Source organism: Capra hircus, chromosome 19, assembly GCF_001704415.2.
Source record: "Capra hircus breed San Clemente chromosome 19, ASM170441v1, whole genome shotgun sequence".
In the NCBI taxonomy this organism is placed as follows: domain Eukaryota; kingdom Metazoa; phylum Chordata; class Mammalia; order Artiodactyla; family Bovidae; genus Capra; species Capra hircus.
The window spans coordinates 25903715-25926191 of NC_030826.1; the positions used below are offsets into that span (position 1 = coordinate 25903715).

At 47.4% G+C, this 22477-nt stretch overlaps 1 protein-coding gene across 1 annotated transcript; it reads left to right on the forward strand.

Annotated features, from left to right (window-relative positions):
* Nucleotides 200-22328, forward strand: DHX33 (DEAH-box helicase 33). The gene is made up of 12 exons (XM_005693437.3): nt 200-690; nt 3669-3829; nt 4503-4730; nt 4887-5057; nt 7131-7316; nt 8056-8167; nt 9508-9667; nt 9818-9906; nt 12232-12359; nt 12883-13086; nt 16875-16961; nt 18716-22328. The coding sequence occupies exons 1-12, from the start codon at nt 408-410 to the stop codon at nt 19022-19024; spliced, it is 2118 nt and encodes a 705-aa protein (XP_005693494.3). The 5' UTR covers nt 200-407; the 3' UTR covers nt 19025-22328.

Sequence of the window (22477 nt, forward strand, 5' to 3'; positions counted from 1 at the left end):
TTATTGTGGCAGAGATAAAGGAAACTTGTGTTTACTGGAAAGAAATAGTGTTAGCAGGACAACAAAACAAGGACAAGAATCCCGTGGTTGCTATGCAGTTAAGGTTCCACGGAACCGTACACACCGTCTTTCACTGTTGTGGCTACGGATCTTTTTCTCGTTGGACCTCAGACCCTGCTCTCCCCGCCCTCAGGAAGTGAAAGCCTCGCCACGCTCTCAAGTGCATGCTGGGAGTTGGAGTCCCCTTAAAGGCTGCCGGTGGCCGTGAGGTGAGCCGCGTTGCTGGGAGCCGCTAGCACGTGGCGGGAAGGGGCGGTGCGCAGTAGCTGTGTGCTCCCGACAGCCGCAGGAGCTTCCCGCCCTCGCGCCTCGCGTCGCGGCGCCTCCCGTCGCGGTGCCCTCCCGACATGCCCGAGGAGGCGGGCTTCCCGCCGGCCAAGAAATTCCGGCCGAGCGCCGGGCCTCCGAGCCGCGCCGGGTCTTGCCCTCCCGGGAGGCGTGCGGTGATGCTGCTGGCAGCGGGCGGCGGCGGAGGAGGTGGAGGCCGGAGGCAGCAGCCGTCCCTGGCCCAGCCCTCGGCCAGCCCCTACCCCGAGGCCGTGGAGCAGCAGCGCCGGAATCTGCCCATCTTCCAGGCGCGAGGCCAGCTGTTGGCCCAGCTCCGAAACCTGGACAGCGCCGTCCTTATCGGTGAGTGACCGTGCCAGCAGGTCCTTCTTCGCTCCCCGTTCGTTCTCTTGAGAGAACAGCTTTTCTTAGGTGCTTCTCACCGTCTTTCATCCGTTTCTGCAACAAACCTGACTGCCTATTTCTGTTCGGGGCCAGGAGAGGGGCCTCGGAAGGGATTCGGACAGTCCCCCTTTCTGGAGGTGCTCACAGTCCGGGCGAGTGACCACGCGTTAGGCAAAAACTCGCCTTCTCGGCCAGAAGGGTAGAGGGATGCACCGGAGACTTGGAATTTAGAAAAGTGCATCTGAGCCGGTACGGAGAGGACGGCGAGGGGGCGGACCTAGAAAGGCGTTGGACACAGAGGAGAGAGCCTGAGGTATAAGAGACGAAGTGGAGACGAGACAGTCCAGTCTGAGGGAAGAAGTAGTTTCTGGTGCACTAATTGAGGCAGAGTTGAGGGCCGGGAACCGATTGCAAGGGGCCTTGATCCCCAACGTTTTAAGTAAGAGGAGCCCCTGATGGACGGAGAGGATGAGCCTCCAAAGAGGGAAGGAGATCCAGGAGAGCTGATAGTCTAAGAAACAGAGTTGTAAGAAGGGAGTGAACAAATGCAAAAATGAAGTCCAGTAAGTAGGGACCCCAAAAATGCCCACTGGATTGGGTGGGAGTTATTGATTGGGGATGGAGGTGAGCTCTGTTTTGGCAGAGCTGTGGGATGGGAGCTGATTTGTCATTGGGCTGGAAGTGAGGATCTCACGAAGGCAGTGAGAACAGACTTCTGTTTCGAGAAGAAGCAGGGGGACCTAGTGGAACTTGCAGGTCTTCATAGGTTGGCTTCCCTGGTGGCTCAGAGGTTAAAGCGTCTGCCCGCAATGCGGGAGACCTGGGTTCGATCCCTGGGTCGGGAAGATCCCCTGGAGAAGGAAGTGGCAACCCACTCCAGTATTCTTGCCTGGAGAATCCCATGGACGGAGGAACCTGGAGAGCTACAGTCCACAGGGTCACAAAGAGTCGGACACTACTGAGCGACTTCACTTCATAGGTTAAGGAAAAGAACTCAGTAGAGAGGGAGACTGAAGATGGAAAGTGGGCACTAACAGCAGAGACGGAGGGCATGGGGAAAGGGGACCCTTGGCAACAAGGGTTAGATCTAGCGGTGGCCTGGAATAGAAGGAAGGCCATGCAAGAGGTTAGGGGGCTGGAGGAAGGTGGTAAGAATGGGGTGACTGTAGAAGAGCTTGTAGGAGGAGATGGAGGGAGACTGTCTTTGAGGATTTCACTTTTTCTGTGAAGTAGGTGCGGGAGCTCTGCTGAGAATGGGACTTACGGGTCCTTGGGGAAGATGGGGACAGAGGAAAGGGGCTGCAAAAACAAGAACAAGGATCAGCCGTGGTGCTGGAACCCAGGTGCATTTGGCCCCATGGCAAACTAAGGTCGTTGTCGGCTCAGTTGGGTTATTTTACTATAATGATGCTCAATTTCTTTATTATTATATATGTATATATATATATATATATTTTTTTTTTTTTAGCTGCATGAGGTTTTTGGTTGGGGTGCTCTGGCTTCTCTGGTTGCAGAGAACAGACTCTAGAACTCCGGCTTAGTTGCGGCACTTGGGCTTAGTTACTTCGAAGCATATAGGATCCTACTTCCACCAGGGATCGAACTTGGATTCCCTGCCTTGGAAGGTGGATTCTTCTAACCACCAGACCACCAGGGAAATCACCAATGCTCAGTTTCTTGGTGTAGGAGCAGAAGAGATGGGTAGGGAAACCTTGATCGAAGTTTGGGTTTTGCCTGATGAACTCAGCAGGAGAAGTGCAAGATAATCAAGTTCTTTGTCCATGATTCATGTCCAGGTCAGGAAGGATGAGCCATAGGGGAGAAAATGGAAGGATGATGGGCCTGAAGGACTCAATGAAGTTGGTAGGGGGTGGGGGGGCGGAGTGGGCAGTGGTAGTTGTGGAGGGAGGGATGCCCAGGCTTACAGTTCTTTGTTCTGGTTGGGTGCTGGGAAGGAAACATGGGAGGGTAGTAATAAGGTTGAGTGCTTACTGTATGTAGTGCTCAGGTACATGAAAGAGACAGGCTTCCATCCTCCCGGGACTTCTGATGCTGGAGGCAAACAGAAACGTCTCAATGCTCTCACACAGTGTAGAGTGATCAGTGATGGAGGAGAGATGAACGAGGCACTAAGGAACACAGAGGAGGTGGGCGCAGCCCTTGGGGAGAAAGTTTGAGGTCTAAATCATCTTGTGGAGTTTGTCACGCAGGCAATGTGGGAACAGATACTTCGTAATCGAGTGGGCAAAGGCAGAGGGTTTGAAAGGAGGCGGCAGGCTGGGTGAGGAGTTCGCTATGGTTGCAGTGTCGGAACAGATGTCTCTTCATGTCAGCACATTTACATCTCATTTATCCCTTCGAAAAGTAGGACTTTTTATATAACAGCTGTATTTCACTGTATGTCTTTACTGTACCAGTTACTATTGCTAACCATTTACATTGTTTCCAAATTTAACTGTCAAGAGCAAAGGTGAATAAAATTTGAAGCTGATTCTTTATGCACATCATTATTTCCTTAGAGTCAGTTCCTGCAAGTGAAATTGTGGGTCAAGGATATAAACATTTTAAAGATTTTCCTACTGTAGTTTGACCTTCTGAGAAGCAATTCCAGTTAACACTCCACTAGCAGAATTCATGGGTGCACATATTCCCATGACTTTTATCAACTTATTTTCTTTCTTTTCTTTAATATTTATTTATTTTATTTTGCTGTGCCAGGTCTTTGTTGCAGCATAGGGGTCTGTAGTTGCGGCATGCAGGATCTAGTTCCCTGACCAGGGATTGAACCCAAGGCCCCTGCATTGGGACTGCTAGGGAAGTCCCTCGAGTATTTTTCTTATGCCTTTTCCTTCTGACTTTGATTTGTTGGTTTTTTGGGTTTTTTTGATTAAGTTTGTTTCTGCTCAGGTTTAAATGAGACTTGTTTTCTTTCCCAGGAGAAACAGGCTCAGGGAAGACAACACAGATCCCTCAGTACCTATACGAAGGGGGGATTGGCCGCCAGGCCATCATTGCTGTGACCCAGCCTCGCCGAGTGGCTGCCATCTCTCTGGCTACCAGAGTCTCTGATGAGAAGAGAACAGAACTTGGGAAGCTGGTACCTAACTTCTTTTTCACTAACAGTTCTTGGTCCCCTACACCTCACTCCCCCACTCCCCCACAACCTCCCTGACTTTTTTATTTTTCTAAACAAGACTATTACAAGACTTATACATCTCAAGCTTCTTTCTTTCTTTCTTTTCCGCATTTCTTTCTTGCCACAGTTGTTTCAGACTCAGAGTTCTTTATTAGTTCCTTAGAGGTCAGAGGGTCTGTCAGTCCTATTTGCTTTGCTTTCAAAGTCTGTAGGCAAGTAGGATAAATTCGTTGTTTTCCTTGAGCACTTTTAAGGCTTCAGTAACACTTGCTAGGTCTCTTGTCTGTACATCTTTCTACAAACTTGTAAGCATTTTCGTAGCATATAGGTGGTTATTGAGAATGAGTTCCTGAAGTGTATATAAGTCAGATTTGTGTTCACGCATTTGACTTAAAAACATCTTGGGCATCTTCTCACTTGCTTTGCTTGAAGTGGCTGAGGGGAGGGAACTAGTGTTACATTCTTGGCAGAGTTTCTCCTCATTGCAGTTGAGGGCACGTGTCCATTTTCCTGGGAGCAGGGTAGGGTTGGAGTGGGTCATGTTCACTACACCAGCGCCTGGCGCCGTGCTGGGCACACTGGGTGCAGCAGACATGTTTGTTGGATGAATGAGTGGTTGGTATCTCTGCGCAAGGTTGGCTACACGGTGCGCTTCGACGATGTCACCTCAGACGACACCAAGATCAAGTTCCTGACCGATGGCATGCTCTTGCGCGAGGCCATTTTGGACTCCCTGCTCCGGAAGTACAGCTGCATCATTTTGGATGAAGCCCACGAGCGGACTATCCACACAGATGTGCTCTTCGGGGTGGTGAAAGCTGCACAGAAGAGGCGAAAGGAGCTGGGGAAGCTGCCTCTCAAAGTGGGTGCAGCCGTTCTGCCTCGGGACTTGGGGCAAAGGTGCTGGGGGGTCAGGGGGAGGGCAGTGTGGCCTCCCAAGCAGCCTTCAGGGCTTGGCAGGACACAGAAAGGCTGGCCTGAGCCTTTCTCCCATCCTCCTTGCCCTTCTCGCCGGCAGGTGATTGTGATGTCAGCCACGATGGACGTGGACCTGTTCTCCCAGTATTTCAATGGAGCCCCTGTTCTCTACCTGGAGGGCCGGCAGCACCCGATCCAGATTTTCTACACCAAGCAGCCCCAGCACGATTACCTGCATGCCGCCCTGGTCTCTGTATTCCAGATCCACCAGGTAGGCAGCAGGGAGTGGATTCCTGGGAAGGCCTGTTTGGCCTTGAACAGTCAGCCTTGAGAAGAGAAGCTGCCGAACCAAACTGCTTTGTAAGCTGTGTTCTTTAGGTGAATAAGGAATTTGCTTGCCATGTCCCCATTTTTATACTTTTTTATAGTATCTCTCTTTTCCTCTAAAAAAAATTAAACCCTGGCCAGCATGTTTCTTCAGCTGAGCTGGAAAACCTCCATGTATTAGAGCAGTGGCTCGTGCACATAATGTGATCAGAACCCTCCATAAGAAGCACATTTTGTGTTGCAACCAGGATACCACATGTAGAACTGAGTAGAAAGGAGTCTTAGGAAACACTGCCTCCTTTTACTCCATGTGATATTCTGTCTCACTGAAAAATAAAAAGTTGGTGTATTAGCCAATAATGGGGTGCAATTTAGAGTTCTCTTATAAAAAAAAATGTATTAGAGAAATATTTCAACAGTTTTTTCATTTTAGTAAACATTTATTTAAAAATTTGAGTGTGTCACCTCATTTTTTGGTTTGACTTGTATATAATTGACTGTTTTTATCTTCCCATTAACTTTCTGAAAATATCTAGAAGCCAACTTTATTAAAAAAATATATTTATTTATTTGATTGGCTGCTTCAGGTCTTAGTTGTGGCACACATCATCTGTGGTTACCGTGCACAGACTTTCTAGTTGTGGCACACAGGCTGGTAGTTGCCACTTGCAGGCTTAGTTGCCCCATAGCACGTGGAATCTTAGTTCCCCAACCAGGGATCAAACTCATGTCCCCTACATTGAAAGGTGTGTTCTTAAGTACAGGACCATCAGGGAAGTCCCAGTCAGCCTTGTTTAGCTGCCAGAAGCAAACCTGAGATAAGGATGTTTTATGAATGATACCTGTGGTGCCCTCAAGTCATATAATAGCTTTGATGAGTCCTCCTAGTGATGAAGCTTTTGTTTTAGATTTTATCCTGTCTATGTGTGCGTACCTCTGAACGTTTGTCCTCTTAACACTGAGCTAAAAAGTATATGCACACACATAAATACATAGTTACATGTATGCAAACATAGCCATATTATATATACAGAAAGAAAAAATAGTGTTAGTCACTCAGTCATGTCCGATTCTTTGTGACCCCATGGACTGTAGCCTGCCAGGCTCCTCTGTCCATGGAATTCTCCAGGCAAGAATACTGGAGTGGGTTGCCATTTCCTGCTCCAAGGGATCTTCCTGAACCAGAAATCAAACCCCGGGTCTCCCACATTGCAGGCAGATTCTTTACTGTCTGAGCCGTGTCTGCCTTTATTATATGCACACATACATACAAATATAGGGAGTCGGACATGACTGGGCAGCTTGTGCAACTTCACAAATACAGATCGTTATTGAACACTTTTCAGTTATTTTGCCAAACAGGCACTCTACAAATTAATGTATCTAAACAGACTTCAAAGAAGATTGGGTCAAATGGGTATATGTACTTAACACTTAGATGTTCTTCCCTTCTCAAGGTGAAGGACCCAGTTAAATCTGAGATACCAAGCCCTTGCCCAAGTTCTGGTTGCTTTGGGGGTTTATGAAAGTGTGATTGATGGCCTCATTCAATAAGGGCTCCTTTTCCAGCCTCTGGCCATTTTCATGGATCAGGGTTTCTCTAAGTTGTCTCCTTTGTCAGCTTCATCTTTCAAGATGATTATGAAAGGAAGGCAGCTCCAGGCAGATTTTATTTGCTTGTGTGGTTGTGCTTTTTCATGGCATTGTTCTTGTTGCAAAAAGCAATCTGGTGATTTCCCTTCAAAATCCCCTTAGTTTTTTATTATGTCTCTTTTTTTCCCCCTTAATTCATTTTTAAACATAGCTGGCTAACTTGAATAAGATGCAGCTGTGCATTTGGTGTAGTACACGCCCCCCACCCCCCGGCCAGGGGCAACATCAGTATCTAGGCTCAGTTACAGGTCCAAAGTTAAGAATAACTGGAAAACCTCATTAACGATCATTGTTCTGTTCTGTGGCACCTGTGCGTCTGTCAAGGCCCAGTAACCCCAGTAACCCCATTCTGCCTTCTCTGTAGGAAGCCCCCTCCTCGCATGACATCCTGGTGTTCCTCACTGGGCAGGAGGAGATCGAAGCCATGAGTAAGACCTGTCGGGACATTGCCAAGCACCTTCCAGACGGCTGCCCCTCCATGCTGGTCCTTCCGCTCTATGCCTCCCTGCCCTATGCCCAGCAGCTGCGCGTCTTCCAGGGGGCCCCAAAGGTGAGTGCACCCTGTCTCCTGCCCAGCCCCATCTCTGGGTACCCAGACGGATGCATCAGTGGGCCTGTGCCCCTGTCAGCAGGCTCCAGATAAGATGTGTGGACAGGGTGCCCAGGTATCTCTCTCACGAGCTGGAAAGACGCAAGCATGTAATGCAGGGCTGTAGACATGGCTCTCCCATGGTGGGAACAGGGAGACTGTCTGGGTATGAGGGAGAGATGCAAGCAGAAGCCGGAAGCTCCCTGAGTGACTCTCCCAGGGTCCACAGTAAACAAGCACGTGTCCACCATAAGTTTCCCGGGACCCCTGCTGTGCCAGGTGCTGTGCCAAGTACTGTGCCAACACCAGACACTCTGTCCCTCATCCTCTCAAGAACCACAAGGCGGGTCACCATTCCAGTTCAGAAACCCTGAGGCCCCAAGGGGTGAAGTGATAAGATGCCCATGGGGCACAGTAGGTACCGGGCAGGGCCAGGATCCCAGGCCGCATCTACTTCCTCCTGACTCTAATGCCCATCCCACCACCCCTCATCACCTCAAAATAAGCCTTTAAGACTGAAACACACCCAGCCCCCCAACCCAATACTGACCCGGCCATCAGTATTAATAACTGTCCAGATAGCGGAGTCATCTCTTCTTGATCATGAGTGAATTGTGACAGTTAGCGATGAGGAATATGTTTTCAAACTTCTGCGTCATACGTGTGTCATGTGGCTTTTTGGTTTTCTTCCTCCTTTTAGGGTTATCGCAAAGTGATCATTTCAACCAACATCGCTGAAACCTCCATAACCATTACAGGAATAAAATATGTAGTTGACACGGGCATGGTTAAAGCAAAGAAGTATAACCCTGGTGAGAACTTGTGGCCCCTGGCGTCTCTTCCCCGTGTAGTGAGCGGCCCGTGATCCCGCAGTTCCCCACCTGAGCATTTTATGTCTGAATACCAGGCACCCCGTCTAGCAGGCAGGGCCACAAAGACATGTGAGGCAGGGAAGAAGAGCCCATCTGTGGCAAACCTGGGGACAGAGGGTCAAGGACCTGGGCAGAGGGACTGAAACTCCATCAGAAGGTGGGCGAGAATGGTGGCTGTCAGGCCAGGGACAGCCTGATACCACATCAGAGGCTTCCTGGGGAATATCTGAGCACAGCTGGTTCAATCCTTAGTCTCCCAGAAAGAAAGCAGGACCCCACCCCCAGCTGGGCCAAGGCACCAGCTGTTTCCCGACAGTGTGCAGTCCACAGCTTGCTTGAAGTCATTTTTATTCAGGTCTGTTTTCTACCTTGCTTTATTCCATGGAGGATTTGAGGCAGCTGACATGATAGCTCCCAGATGTTCACTTCAAATGAACTGCTAAGCATTCAAGGATGCTGACTTTCACGTGTGTTTCTTGGGGACCATGTTTGTGAAAGGGCTTGGTTCTCCACACTGGCACAGCGTGCACGTTTATCAAGAAAATCAGTCTCGTTTACTCCTAGGTGTAGTGACATTACACTGTCTCGCTTTTACAGTAGAGCAGGAGCGAGGATGTAGCACACAAGGGATGGAGGCATTTCATTTTGGGGTCATGATCAATCGGCAACCAGCCATCCTGATTTGCTGGAAACTGTCTGGGTTTTGGCACTGAAAATGCCACCTCTTGGAGGACCCCTGAGTCCTAGGCCGCCCCAGCGGGTTGTTTTCAACTGTGACTTAAGCCAAGGACTCTGAAATCTACTTCCCTTGGCCACTGCCCCAAGCTCAAGGTCCTTTGATGCTGTAGTCACAGATTTCACAGTGTTCGTGGCGAGGTCTCTTTTTACCACAAACCAGTCTGGTTACGTGCTTTCTGACATATTTATTGTTGTTTAGTCACTAAGTGGTGGCCAGCTCTTTGTAATACCATGGACTGTAGCCTGCCAGGCTCCTCTGCCCATGGAATTCTCCAGGCAAGAATGCTGGAGTGGGTTGCCATTTCCTCCTCCAGGGGATCTTCCTGACCCAAGGATTGAACCCACATCTCCTGCGTTAGCAAGCGGATTCTTTACCACTGAGCCACGAAGGAAGCCCACTTCCAATGTAGCCTTGAGTTTTTCTGGACTCGTGTTGCAGAAAGAATCCTGGGTATCCCAAGGAATGCTCCTCATAGTCTACGTTGTAGAAGGAGTTTGTTCACATGATGAGCAGAGCTCTGACTTGGCCATTCTCCCACCAGACAGTGGCCTGGAGGTGTTGGCTGTGCAGCGGGTATCAAAGACCCAGGCCTGGCAGCGCACGGGCCGGGCCGGCAGAGAGGACAGCGGTATCTGTTACCGGCTCTACACGGAGGATGAGTTTGAGAAGTTTGAGAAGATGACGGTGCCAGAGATCCAAAGGTAGCCAGTGGGGCTCCCCACCTGCCATCCATCCCGAGGTCCCGTCCCTGCAGCCTGTATCTCCTACAACTGACGCTACTTAGTGGGTGGCTCTGCCTTGCTGGCCAGGGGGTCAGGTGCCCTCGTGAACCACCTGTCTTCATCTTGCAGGTGTAACCTGGCGAGCGTGATGCTGCAGCTCCTCGCCATGAAAGTCCCAAACGTGCTCACCTTTGACTTCATGTCCAAGCCGTCTCCAGGTGAGTGGAGTCTTCGGGAAGGTGGGCACACAGAAAGGGACTGCCAGTGGGCTCCACACAGCAGGCCTCCTGGCACTCTCCTTTATTATTCCTATGTATTTATTTATTTTTGGCCATGCTGGATCTTTGTTGCTGCGCAGGCTTTTCTCTAGTTGCGGCGAGGAGGGGCTACTCTGGTTGCAGTGGTTGGTTTTCTCATTGCAGCGGCTTCTCTTGTTGCAGAGCACAGTCTATAGGGCGCAAGGGCTCAGTAGTTGCATCTCCTAGGCCATCGAGCACAGGCTCAGAAGTTGTGGCGCATGGACTTAGTTGCTGTGTGGCATGTGGGATCTTCCAGAGCAGGGATTGAACCCATGTCTCCTGCATTGGCAGGTGGGTTCTTAACCACTGAGCCATCAGGGAAGCCCCTGGTGTCCTGTTGTTTATTATGACTGAGGGGAATAACAGCCTTAACTCCCAGAGAAGAGTCTCAAAATTAAGCAAGAGACCCAGTGCTATTCACACGACGTTGGTGCAGAATCAGGGGCTTCGTGTCGGCACCATCTCGGGTGGGTTCTGTGGTCACAGGAACCAAAGAAGGTAGTCGAGGGGGGTCCACGGGTTACTGCAGCCCCAGTGAACTTGGACTTTTGCAAAGGGACTGAACAGATTGTGTTTCTTTGCTTTCAGCTGGAATTTGATGGGTCTCTGCCCTTCACTGGGAATCTCTCCATGGAGGAAGAAAAAATAGTTGGGATTCTTTGTCATGGTAGCTTAGCCCTCAGCATCCCTTCAATACATACCATTTTCTCTTTTTTTAAAGTGAAGAAGTGCAATTGGTTAAAAAAAAGTAGACAGCGGATAATAGACAAGAGCCTCCACAGTCATCAAGTTCTTAGTTTCCCTCCCCACAGCCCCAACTGTGGCCATTTCCTAGTGTCTCCTAGAGAAAATCTGTGTGGTTAAGTACGTACTGTCTCCTTTTCAAAACATAAATAGCGACACCCATTTCAGTCCGTTCTATACTTTTTTTTCCATCAGTTACTAAATTCCTACATATAAAGGAGGAACAGGGACTTCCCTGGTGGTCCAGTGGTTAAGACTCTGAGCTCCCAGTGCCGGGGTCACAGGTTTAATCCCTGGTCAGGGAACTAAGATCCTGCATGCCACGCAACACCCCCCACCCCCACCAAATAAAAGGAGGAACATACGTGTCAGGTAGAAGTAGTGAAGCCACACCTGTGTGCCCATTACCGGGGCCACAAGCCCTGCGACCGCCATTCCCAGTCCCCCGCCCCTCACCTCCTTCCCACTCCTCCCTCAAGGTCAGCCACCAGCCAGGTTTGATCTGTGAATCCCTTGCTTTTCCTGAATATCTGTTCCATGCACAAGCATGGTTTCAGTTGGTGTGTTTATGTCTCGATTTTCTGGTGACCTTCCTATTCATCTGTCATGTTTTGTAAGGTTTACATTTGATGTATTTTCATCACTTAAATACTATTCCATTCTATGAATAAGCCAAGATGCATTTATCCTCCTGGTAGACATTGGCACATTGCTTTTTTCACCTAATATATTTTATAGATCAGTTTTTCTCTGTACATGTATATTTATTGCATCCTTAGACATGCATCTTTATGCTTAATAGGTAATACATTTACATAGTTCAAATTTAAAAGGAATTAAAGAGTAAATAGTGTCCTTCTCTCCAGGGGCTCCTGAGGCCCCTGGTGTTTCCATCGTTGTGTATGTCCATCTGGAGGCACAGGTCTCTGTACGAGGTTCAGGTAAATGAGTGTGAAATTCAGAAGTGTAAGTTTGCTGGGCTTCAGATTTGCATACATATCGCCAAATTGCAGGCCACTATTTAAAAAGAGAATTGAGGGTTTCTCTTGTGGCTCAGTGGTAAAGAATCTGCCTGCCAATGCAAGAGACACAGGTTGGATCCCTGGTCCAGGAAGATCCCACAGGCCACAGAGCAATTAAGCCCGTGCACCACAGCTATCGAGCCTGTGCTCCACAACAAGAGAAGCCACCGCAATGAGAAGCCCACACAGTACAGAAAAGCCTGCTTGCTGCAGTAAGGGAAAAGCCCCATGCAGCAGTGAAGACCCAACACAGCCAAAAATAAGGAAAATTATTTTTAGAAAATTTAAAAAATGAAGAGATGAGCTGAAGACAGTGATGTCATGAATAGCTTTGAAAAGTACCTCATGGGGACAGTGTGGTTGTGATCTGTACTGTGGTTTGACTTAGGCTTGTCAGAAATGCGCTGATGTGATGAAGCAGCTGCAGCTCCATCCTGTTTTGAGTGTTCGACTCCTTTTCATGTCTCTCTCTCTCCAGATCACATCCAGGCAGCCATCGCCCAGCTGGAGCTGCTCGGTGCCCTTGAACACAGGGATGGCCAGCTCACCCTAACGCCAATGGGAAGAAAGATGGCGGCTTTCCCACTAGAACCCAAATTTGCCAAAGTAAGTGCCACCCTCTTCTTAGTCCCCTCCCTGTACCTTACAGATCAGCCATCCCACAGGGGACTCCTCAGCCCAGTGCTTCTAGATTCATCTTCACCTTTAACAATTATCAACGCCTGCTTTGTGTTGAACCTCGACTTACGTTCTGTGTAATTCAAGTTCATATTAAGTCATGTGTGTGTGCATGCTCAGTCATGACCGACTCTCAGCGACCCCCTGGACTGTAACCCACAGGCTTCTCTGTCCATGGAATTTTCCAGACAAGAATACTGGAGTGGGTTGCCATTTCCTCCACCAATGAAGTCATGAGCCCTACCCATATGGGATCATACAAGAAAGCTATCTATTCTACAGAAAGTAAAATAATATACAAATAAATATATAAAAGAGCATAACTTATATTGTCATGGTTTTAGAAACACCTGCCCCTTCACGCCTTTCAAGGGAAGCTGCAGAAGCAATATATGGAATTCAGAAGCCAGGAAAAAACTGGACTCACGCAGTGTTTCATTGTGGTTTGCAGACCATCCTCCTATCCCCCAAATTCCACTGCACGGAGGAGATACTGACCATTGTCGCCCTGCTGTCTGTGGACAGCATTCTCTACAACCCTCTCTCCCGGCGCGATGAAGTGCAGAGTGTGCGGAAGAAGTTTGTGTCCAGCGAGGGCGATCACCTCACCCTGCTCAATGTCTACCGGACCTTCAAGAACACCGGCGGGAACAAGGTAGGCCTTGTCCTCTTCCTCTTCTCAAACAGGGCCTCCCTTTGGTCCTGTGTTTCAGGACACTTCCCTTTTTGGCTGCACCTTCTGAAGAGCTACACAGAATGCTGGATGTCATTCCAGAGATGTCTGCACCCAGAGATGCTACTAGGGAAGACACAGTTTCAGCCTTTCTCTCTGCTTGTGTTTCCCTCATACTTAACGTGGGCAGGTGAAGTATTAATACCTGGTGACCCAATTTCTTGGCTATAAGGTGGTTTGTTTCCCCACCTGCCCCTAACTTTCTTCATAGCAGCTTTTGCTTGTGTGACATTTCCATTCCCGGGACCAAGATGGAAAATGACAATACCTTCCTTCATTTATCAATACAATTTTAAAAATAAATTGTTCCCTTTTGGCCTAGTGGTTAGGATTCCAGGCCTTCACTTGCCGTGGCCTGGGTTCAATCCTTAGTCAGGGAACAAAGATCCCGCCTGCCGAGTGGCTGCCCTTCCAAAAAGAATCAATATTTGTGCCATAGCATGCATGCTTTGATGCCAAGAGCCACCGTGAGGAACTCCACCCATGGCAAAGGTCATGAGGAAGGAGGCTTGGCATACACAAAGGCGTGATCAAGCCTCAGGAAACCCCCTGTTCCCGAGCATCTACCCCCAAAACCAGAGTCTATCTACTTTACTGTTTCATGCTCTCGCCTACACCTCTGACTTTATGGGGGCCTGTTCCCCACCGGTTCTCTCGGAGAAGGAGTAAACGTGCAGCTCCAAGTCAATAAAAATTCCTGGGTGTGCCAAGAGTGTTTCAACTTACGAACTCCTCTGAAGGTTATCTAGCCCAGTTGTATAGGTTCGTCCAGCCACATGTGATTGTTTACAGCCTCCCAACCTGAGAGGCACGAGATGTTTTAGACTTACTAAAGGCAGATTCTTTTGGGAAATTAGAAATTATTAGTATAGTGGGTTGGTTAGGAATTATATTGGTGAAGGGCTTTTCATTTGTTGTGCCAATAATTGCTGGTAATTCCCTGCCCTGGGTGTGACAAGGGTGTCTCAGGTCAAACCTCTCTGCTGGCAAACTAGTTTGTGTGACAGGATTATCCATATTCCTGCCACTAAGCACATGATTGTTTACTACCTCTCAACCATAAACAGCACAGAGAGCTTGGAGTATTTGGAAAGTCTTAATTAGTATAGGGCTTTTCTCATTGTTGAGTCAATGATTGCCGCCAGGCCTCCATATCCTTAGGCACCTGGGAATATATTAATCAATGTATTTGGAATATAGAAAAGGAAATATAGTAGTTTTTAAGGTTAGCAATACTAGACTTTTTCAGTTAATGAATTTTCTCTTTTGTAATAGATCACTGTACTTTGTTATAAATCACTGTGTCCTTGCTATGTAAAAATGTAACTTTATCACTATCTTAAGACTAAGTAGATCTTAAGGGGAACATTGGTGAAAGGATTTTCATTTGTTGGGCTGATGTTTGCTGCTAAATCTCCATATTCCCTGCCCTTATAATGAATATAACTAGCATATAGGAGAAATAAGTATTAACCTTTAAGATTAATCATGTTAACCTTGGGTTAAATAAATTCCTTTCTTGATTATAACTCACTACACCCTCACCCTATGGGAATGCAACTTTATTTGGAGGGTGGTGCCTGGTTTAAGAAAAAACACCCTTGGAAAGAATAAGTTTTTTGGTTATCAGAAAGAAAGGGTCGTAAAATGTCAGCAGGCCTCATGGCCAGAAGATCATGTAAAACCCCTAAGATCTTTCTTTTAATGTAAAGCAACCTGATTTTGATAAAGGTCAGGACTGCTGACCCCTGCGTGACTCTGTATTCATCCCTATGTGTAACAAAAGGTATATAAGCAAACCCCAAAATAAAGAAATCAGATCAGTTTCCAGAAAGATTGATTCCCCCATGTCGCTTCTTTCTTGCTCTCCGTTTTTCTGGCTGAATTCCCATCTGGTGCATGGGTACCCACCAAGCCTGCTAATTTTGCCTGGGCTTCTAAGATCGGACCAGGGGGGCCTCAGTGCCTCCTCTCCTTTGGGAAAATGGGAAGACGCCTGCGACCTACGTAGGTGGTGATTGGTATTCCATGTAAACCAAGTTATTCAGCCTCTTTTTCTCTGCTAATTTTCTGATCCCTCTCTATCTGTAATTAAATAAGTTATTTCCAAGGACGCCGACTCCGTCCCCACCTTTGAATCACCCTGGATCCACCGGGGCTGGACCCCGGCACTTTAACTTTGTGTTTTAATGCAGTCAGCTCTTTAGAAAAAAAAAAAACAGCCACCACCTAGCTTTAGTAGTTGTAAACATTTTGCTCCATCTGCCTCACTGTATTTGTTTATTTGCTCTTGGCCACTCTGTGTGATGTGGAACTTCCCTGACCAGGGGTGGAGCCCATGCCTCCTGCAGCGGAAGTGCAGAGACTTAGCCACTGGGCCACCAGGGGAGGCCAGGTCAGTTTATTTTTAAGGAGATAAATGCTGTGGACACAGCAAGAGCCTCAAGCTGCTCTTCGTGTAGTCCTCCCTGCCTCCTGTAACCACTGTCGTGAAGTGGGTCTGGACCTCCCTGGGCAACATCGTGCTTTCACTTCCTGTCCACGGGCATCATATGCTATACATGCTTCCTTACACTACCCTTTTGCCGCTGATTTCTCCCTCTGGCACCGCAGTGCACATCCCTTCCAGGTCTCCTGTGCACAAAGGGGAGGGTTTCTCGGAAGTCGACACCCAGGAGTGGACCTGCTGGTCTAGGAGCAGCTGCATCCAGCTTCCCCAGGGTCAACATCTCTTTACCTCTTTGCCCTCCCCAGAGTCGTGCAGAAGAGTTCCCATTTCCACCCACCTCTCCAACTTAGCTGAAATGATTTGCATTTTTCCCAGGCTGATGGATATGAAGTAGTTGTTGTTCAATTGCTAAGTCATGTCCAACTCTGCGACCCCATGGACTGCAGCATTGCAGGCTACCCTGTCCTTCACCATCTCCCAGAGTTTGCTCAAACTCATGTCCATCGAGTTGGTGATACCATCCAACCATCTCATCCTCTATTGCCCCGTTCTCTTCCTGCCTTCAGACTTTCCCAGCATCAGGGTCTTTTCCAGTGAGTCAGCTCTTCGCATCAGTTGGCTTAAGTATCAGAGTTTCAGCTCCAGCATGAGTCCTTCCAGTGAATATTCAGGGTTGATTTCCTGTAGGATTGACTGGTTTGGTCTTGCAGTCCAAGGGACTGTCAAGAGTCTTCTCCAGCACTGCAGTTTGAAAGCATCAAATAGCATCTCAGTTATTTGAAACTGTACTGACTTGATTCCTGAAGCGACCAAGAACCTTTGCTTAAGTTTATTGTCATTTGTAGTTAATCTCCTGTGCGTTATCTGTCTATATCCTTTATGGCTCTACTGGATTATTGATCATTTTCTGACTGATTTGTAGGTGGTAGTGTTTTTTTTTTTAATATATTCTGAAGGTCATCATTCTTTTGCCATTATGGTTTTCAATATGGTTCACGCTTTTTGATATAAAGATATTTTCTTGTATTTACTTTGGGCAACTGCAGTTTTCCCTCTGAATTCAAACTATGTTCTAGAAATTATGCTGGGACTTCCCTGGTGGTCCGGCGGTTAATTCGTGGTCAGAGAACAAAGATCCCGAATGCTGCATGTTATGACTAAATATTTTTTTAATTAAAAAAAAATAATAAAAGTTGTGCTTTATTTTTATCTCTGTAGAAGCGAGAGGACTGTGACATCTCTTTTTTTTCTCCCTGTTCAGGAATGGTGCAAAGAGAACTTTGTCAACAGCAAGAATATGATGCTAGTAGCTGAAGTCAGAGCACAGCTGAGGGACATCTGCATAAAGGTATTTTTCTTCCTGCTGATCTTTGGGGGGCTAAGCTGTCACCTTTTTCTAGGTGAAAATTCTCAAATTGCTTATTAGTAGTGATTGCAGAAAAACCACTCATTGTAGGAAAATTTTTAAATAAGAAAGTAAAAATTACCCACAACTCCACCTCTCACCAGTTTGGTCCATTTCCTGGTGGCTCTGCTTTTAAATATATTTTTACATGGATAGTTATTAATACATTGTATCTATGATTTATATCCAGTTTTTATAAACTTTAACAGTGTTTTCCAACGTTACTAGAATTCTTCCTAAGTTTTTTATTTTTAGTGGAAATACCTATCATTCTTTTTCAGTTTACAGAAGTGGTGCATACTTGTTACAAGTTGATAGAGTGTAGCAAATAGTGATATATATACAGCAGAAACCTACACAACATTGTAGAGAAATTATACTCCAGTAATAAAATTAAAATAAGAAAATAGTGATATATTGTGTAGAAAGTATAAAAGTTTCTCTAATCTTACCCCTCCAAAGATAAGCAGTAGTCCAGTGTAGATCCTTCTAGAATTTTTTTCTATGTATGTATGTTTTTGTTTATTTGTCTATATTACGCATATATGTGGATATATAAGTTTTCTTTTTTAAACAAGTTTGATGTATGTTTTTTTCCACTTGGAATGCTCCTTGAATTTCACTTTGTATCTGGGCTGTCTCTCAGTGCCTGTATATGTCTGTCGTTCTTTTTATTGACTTAGTAGCATTTCGCTCCTGTCCTCACTAGTTTTTTAACCAAGTCCCTAGTGGTGGTCGTATAGGTTGTGCCAGCGTGATGATCCTCCTGCATAAACATCTGTGCTCTGGTGCACAGAGAATGAACTTCTGGATGGGGAATTTAGATTTTGATAGACATTGCCAAGCCATCCACCAAAAAGCCTCCTGTCAGCTTATATTCCCTCTTGGAGGACGTTTCTATATTCAGTGACTGTCTGAGGCACCGTGTTCTACCTCAGAGGTGGGGTGGTTTGTGCTCGCAGTCTCCCGTGTTGAGCACTAAGTGTCCTCGTTTTGCTGCCGTGAACAACTCTGCGGTGACCAGGCGTCTCTGTGTGTAAGGCCTCTTCTGAGTCAGCCCCCAGTGCGGACCATCCATGTGACCCTAGGAGACAGTTGTCACCCTTACCCAGGCCCGTGTCCAGTGCCAGCAGCCTATTGTTAGCCCTGAAGTAACTTCTTTCCGGGCTTCCCAGGAGGCTCAGTGCTAAAGAATCTACCTGCTGAAACAGGAGACACGGATTCAATCCCTGGTTAGGGAAGATGCCCTGGAGAAGGAAATGGCAACCCACTCCAGTACTCTTGCCTGGAAAGGCCCATGGACGGAGGAGCCTGGCGGGCTGCAGTCTATGGGGCCACCAAGAGTCGCACATGACCCAGCGACCGAGCACACAACTCTTCACAGCAGCCTGTGGTGGTCTGTGTTGCATACATTTTCCCGCCCTTCTTGTACTTGAATGGCTTTCCTGCTAGGCCGTCGCTTGGCTTTGGGAGTTTTCTCATCTTTTGCTGAGGGTAGACGTGGTGCTCCTCTACCCGCACTCACCTCAGACATCTGAGGCAGCTGTCCCAGAGGTCAGCGCCCAGCCCGGACGCCAGCCTCCTCCGTGGGCCTCGTACCAGGCTGCGCGGTAGGCAGTGTGGCCCCATGTACCATGGGTGGCTGCGCAGTGCTCACGTCTGGGGTCTTTTCCATGTCTCACTTCTTCCCGAACCAGATGTCCATGCCAATCCTGTCCTCCCGAGGGGACACAGAGAACATCCGCCGATGCCTGGCACACAGCCTCTTCATGAGCACCGCTGAGCTGCAGCCGGACGGGTCCTATGCCACCACGGACACCCACCAGCCGGTGGCCATCCATCCCTCATCTGTGCTCTTCCACTGCAAGCCGGCCTGCGTCGTGTACACGGAGCTGCTCTTCACCAACAAGTGCTACATGCGTGACCTGTGCGTTGTGGATGCCGAGTGGCTGTACGAGGCCGCCCCCGACTTCTTCAGGAAGAAGCTGAGGACTGCCAGGAACTGAGCCGCCCTGGTGCCAGGAGCCGGGCTGCAGACGGCCTCGCTGCGACTTCTAAACGTTGGCACCTGCAGAGGCCACAGTGGTTATGGCTGGGTCATGCCTGGCCTCCAGGAGCTTGAGAGCCTCTTTGAATAAACTCCTCAGACTGAACCGCATAGACATGTAGAGGCCTGGGAGACTTCAAAATGATGCTTTGGGTTCTTGGTGGGCAACTTTGGGTGACTTCCTTTACTTCTGAGCCTGTTTCCTGATCTGCCAAGTGGGAGCGATGATACTTACAGGGTCGGAGTCATGAGGCTCAGAGCAAGTGAAAAGAAAGTACCCAGAGCTGTGCGTGCCCGTGATAAGCCGCAGTGGACTGGGCGCCACGGTGCTCGGTTGGTGTTACTGCTTATGTATATACCGTGGATCGGGTACAGCAAAACCCCCAAGTCCTCGAGACTGCGGGGGATGGTCTGGAAGGGGGACCACAAGGGGTCACAGAGCTCTTGACCTTGGATCTGTCTGAACATCTACCTGCATGAAATTTTGTAACAGAAGAGATTAACTTCTGTAGGTGCTGAGCACCTAACCTCCCTCCCCAGGGCAGGGAGGTTTCACAGCAAAGAAGTGCTAAGTGCCTGTCCCCACCCTGCCTCCGGGGACCTTCCTGAGTGAAGGTGTTTGTATCCTCTGAAGTGGGAAAGCTGAGTGTGTTGTTGCCTTTCAGTCGCGTCCAGTCCTTTGCAGCCCCGTGGATTGCAGCACGGCAGGCCTCCCTGTCCTTCACCATCTCCCGGAGCTTGCTCCAAGTCACAGCCATCAAGTCGGTGACGCCATCCAACCATCTCATCCTCTGTCGTCCCCGTCTCCTCCCGCCTTCAGTCTTTCCCAGCATCAGGGTCTTTTCCAATGAGTCGGCTCTTCACATCAGCTGGCCAAAGTATTGGAGCTTCAGCCTCAGTTCTTCCAGTTAACATTCAGGTTTGATTTCAGGTTGTAGTGTGATGGCCTCCAGCATGGCCTTCTCTCTCTCTGTCTCTGGGCCATAAAGCCATGAGCTAAGGAGTGACTGAGCTGAATTTAAGGCATTTCCCTTCTGGCCAGGCCTCTGGGGGTAAGTGGAGGTGAAGCCGGGCAGCCTTGACTCATCTCATCCCCTCATCTAGTGTTTATGTTCTTTTATCTTATTTCCTACGATCTTTTTTCCTTCTTAGGGACCAGGGGATGCTGGCACCTCTTTCACACTCATTTTCCACATTTGTCTGAGGGGATTAAAGGGTCTCCACAGACTTCCTGTTCTCATATTTTGAGAAGGGAAAAGACCAAAAGTCCTTCTTAACTATTTAATTTGAAAATCGTCATTGTTTAATAGCTAAGTCGTGTCTGACTCTTTGCAGCTCCATGTGCTGTGGCCCTCCAGGCTCCTCTGTCCATAGGATTTCCCAGGCAAGAATACTGGAGTGGGTTGCCATTTCCTCCTCCAGGGGATCTTCCCAACCCAGGAATCAAACCTGAGACTTTCCCCAGAGAATGCTTTGGCCTGGAAAATGCCAAAATTAGCCCTTTTATTGTGCTTAATTGGTCTCAGCACATATGTAGTATTCTGGTCATTACATACAGTGAATCATACAGCTTTTAAGCAGAGGCCTAAATGGCCTGAGAGATCCTACAGAGATAATGGATGGTGTCTTCATTTTGGTTCAGTGAGACCCTGGCGGATAGGAACACCCCCTCCCAGGCCTCATGTGTCCACAGTGGTGTGTGTCAGGTTTGCCTCAGCACCAGCTATGGGTCTGAGCAGTCAGACTTTAGCCAGTATTCCCAGATATCTGGGCACATATGAATTCTTCCTGTTAAAAATAGTTACGTTAAGGCCAAAGAAGATTCGACAGATCCTAAATACCCTGTCTTACTAAATTCTTAGATTTTTCTTGTTCTTACCAGTGCTGACTTTCCGAAAAGTTTTTCAGGAAAAAATTTAACTGTATTTTTCTCACTTATTTAAGAGTCCTAGGAGGTGTAGCCTGACTTGGTAAAAGAAATTACTGTATTTTTAATGAAACATTCATCACACTGGTAAAAAATATTGGGAGTGGGGTGATGTATTATGTTTCTTGTAATGTTGCAAATTATGGGGGCTCAGACAGTAAAGAATCTTCCTGCCATGTCGGAGACCTGGGTTCGACCCTTGGGTTGAGAAGATCCCCTGGAGGAAGGCATGGCAACCTACTCCAGTATTCTGGCCTAGAGAATCCCCATGGACAGAGGAGCCTGGCAGGTTACAATCCATGGGATCATAAAGCATCAAGCACAACTAATTAACTAAGCACAGCATTCTCTAGAGCAAGTAAAATTTAGCTTTTACTCATTTTTGTGGGCCTCAGAGTTGCTGAACTATTTCAGGAAATGTATTTTTTCTGAGCAGGAGTAAGGGGTAAATAGCTTCTAAATAAATGTAAATAGCTTCTGTGTTTCTGTACAAAGATATATTTATCACTGTAACATTCTGGTAGAGTTTTGATACAGTAGTTTTTATCAGGCTTTTTAAAAAGTTAACTTTTCAGGTAGCTGCTCAGGGATTAAATGATTTGGAAAAGCCTATCCCTGCTCCATGTTACTACAAAGAGATACATGGCTCTTTATACCTAGCTGCAGGGCACAGATAAGTACACTGTAAACTTTCTAAGAAAGTTGAATGTTTCACAGTGATGTTGCAATCTCATCTTGAGCTGCTCTTTTCAATCCCTAAAATCTCTGATGGTGTGCCCCCTTTTTATTTTCCCAACTTGTGAATTCCGTATCTGGGTGAATCACTAGTTCCCTTGAGCAGCTTTGTGCATTAATAGATGCACTAAGCAGATTGCATGTCTCCGATGTTTGTCTTCTGCTTCTAATAATCATGGAGGGCAGCACAGATCCCAGTTACTAGGGGAAGAACTGCCCAACGCCCAGTTCTTGGTAGAAACCTTTCCTTAATGTTGCATCTCTGCTAGGAATAAAGAGATGCCAGAAAGGAGACAAGTTTGTGCTCTGTGGAAAGAACTGATTTTATACTGTGATGCGTAAATCCATTTAATTCAGCTCTCAAGGAAACCTGTGGCCAGGCATTTAAGACACCATTCCTTGTGACTATAAAGAAACACTGCACCTGTGGGGAAGCAAGAGTTTTATTATGTTTTATTTGATCAGAATATTATAACTTTCAGGAAAAAGCTCAGTTCAGATTTATGTTGTGTTTTGAGACTCTTTTCTTACACAGGCATGGGTCTGTAGAAGCATCAACATTCGCACATGACTCAAACCCATTAAAAGTGAATCTAGTACATATTGTGTGTGGCTTCTTTCTTGGGTCTCCTTTCCCTTATTCACAGAATGCTGTTTAGAATATATTAATATTAGTCATATCTTTGCCACTGATTTGGAAAGATTTATTTTCTTTGTACCTTATAGTATCTTATGGTTCCTGGTAAAGTA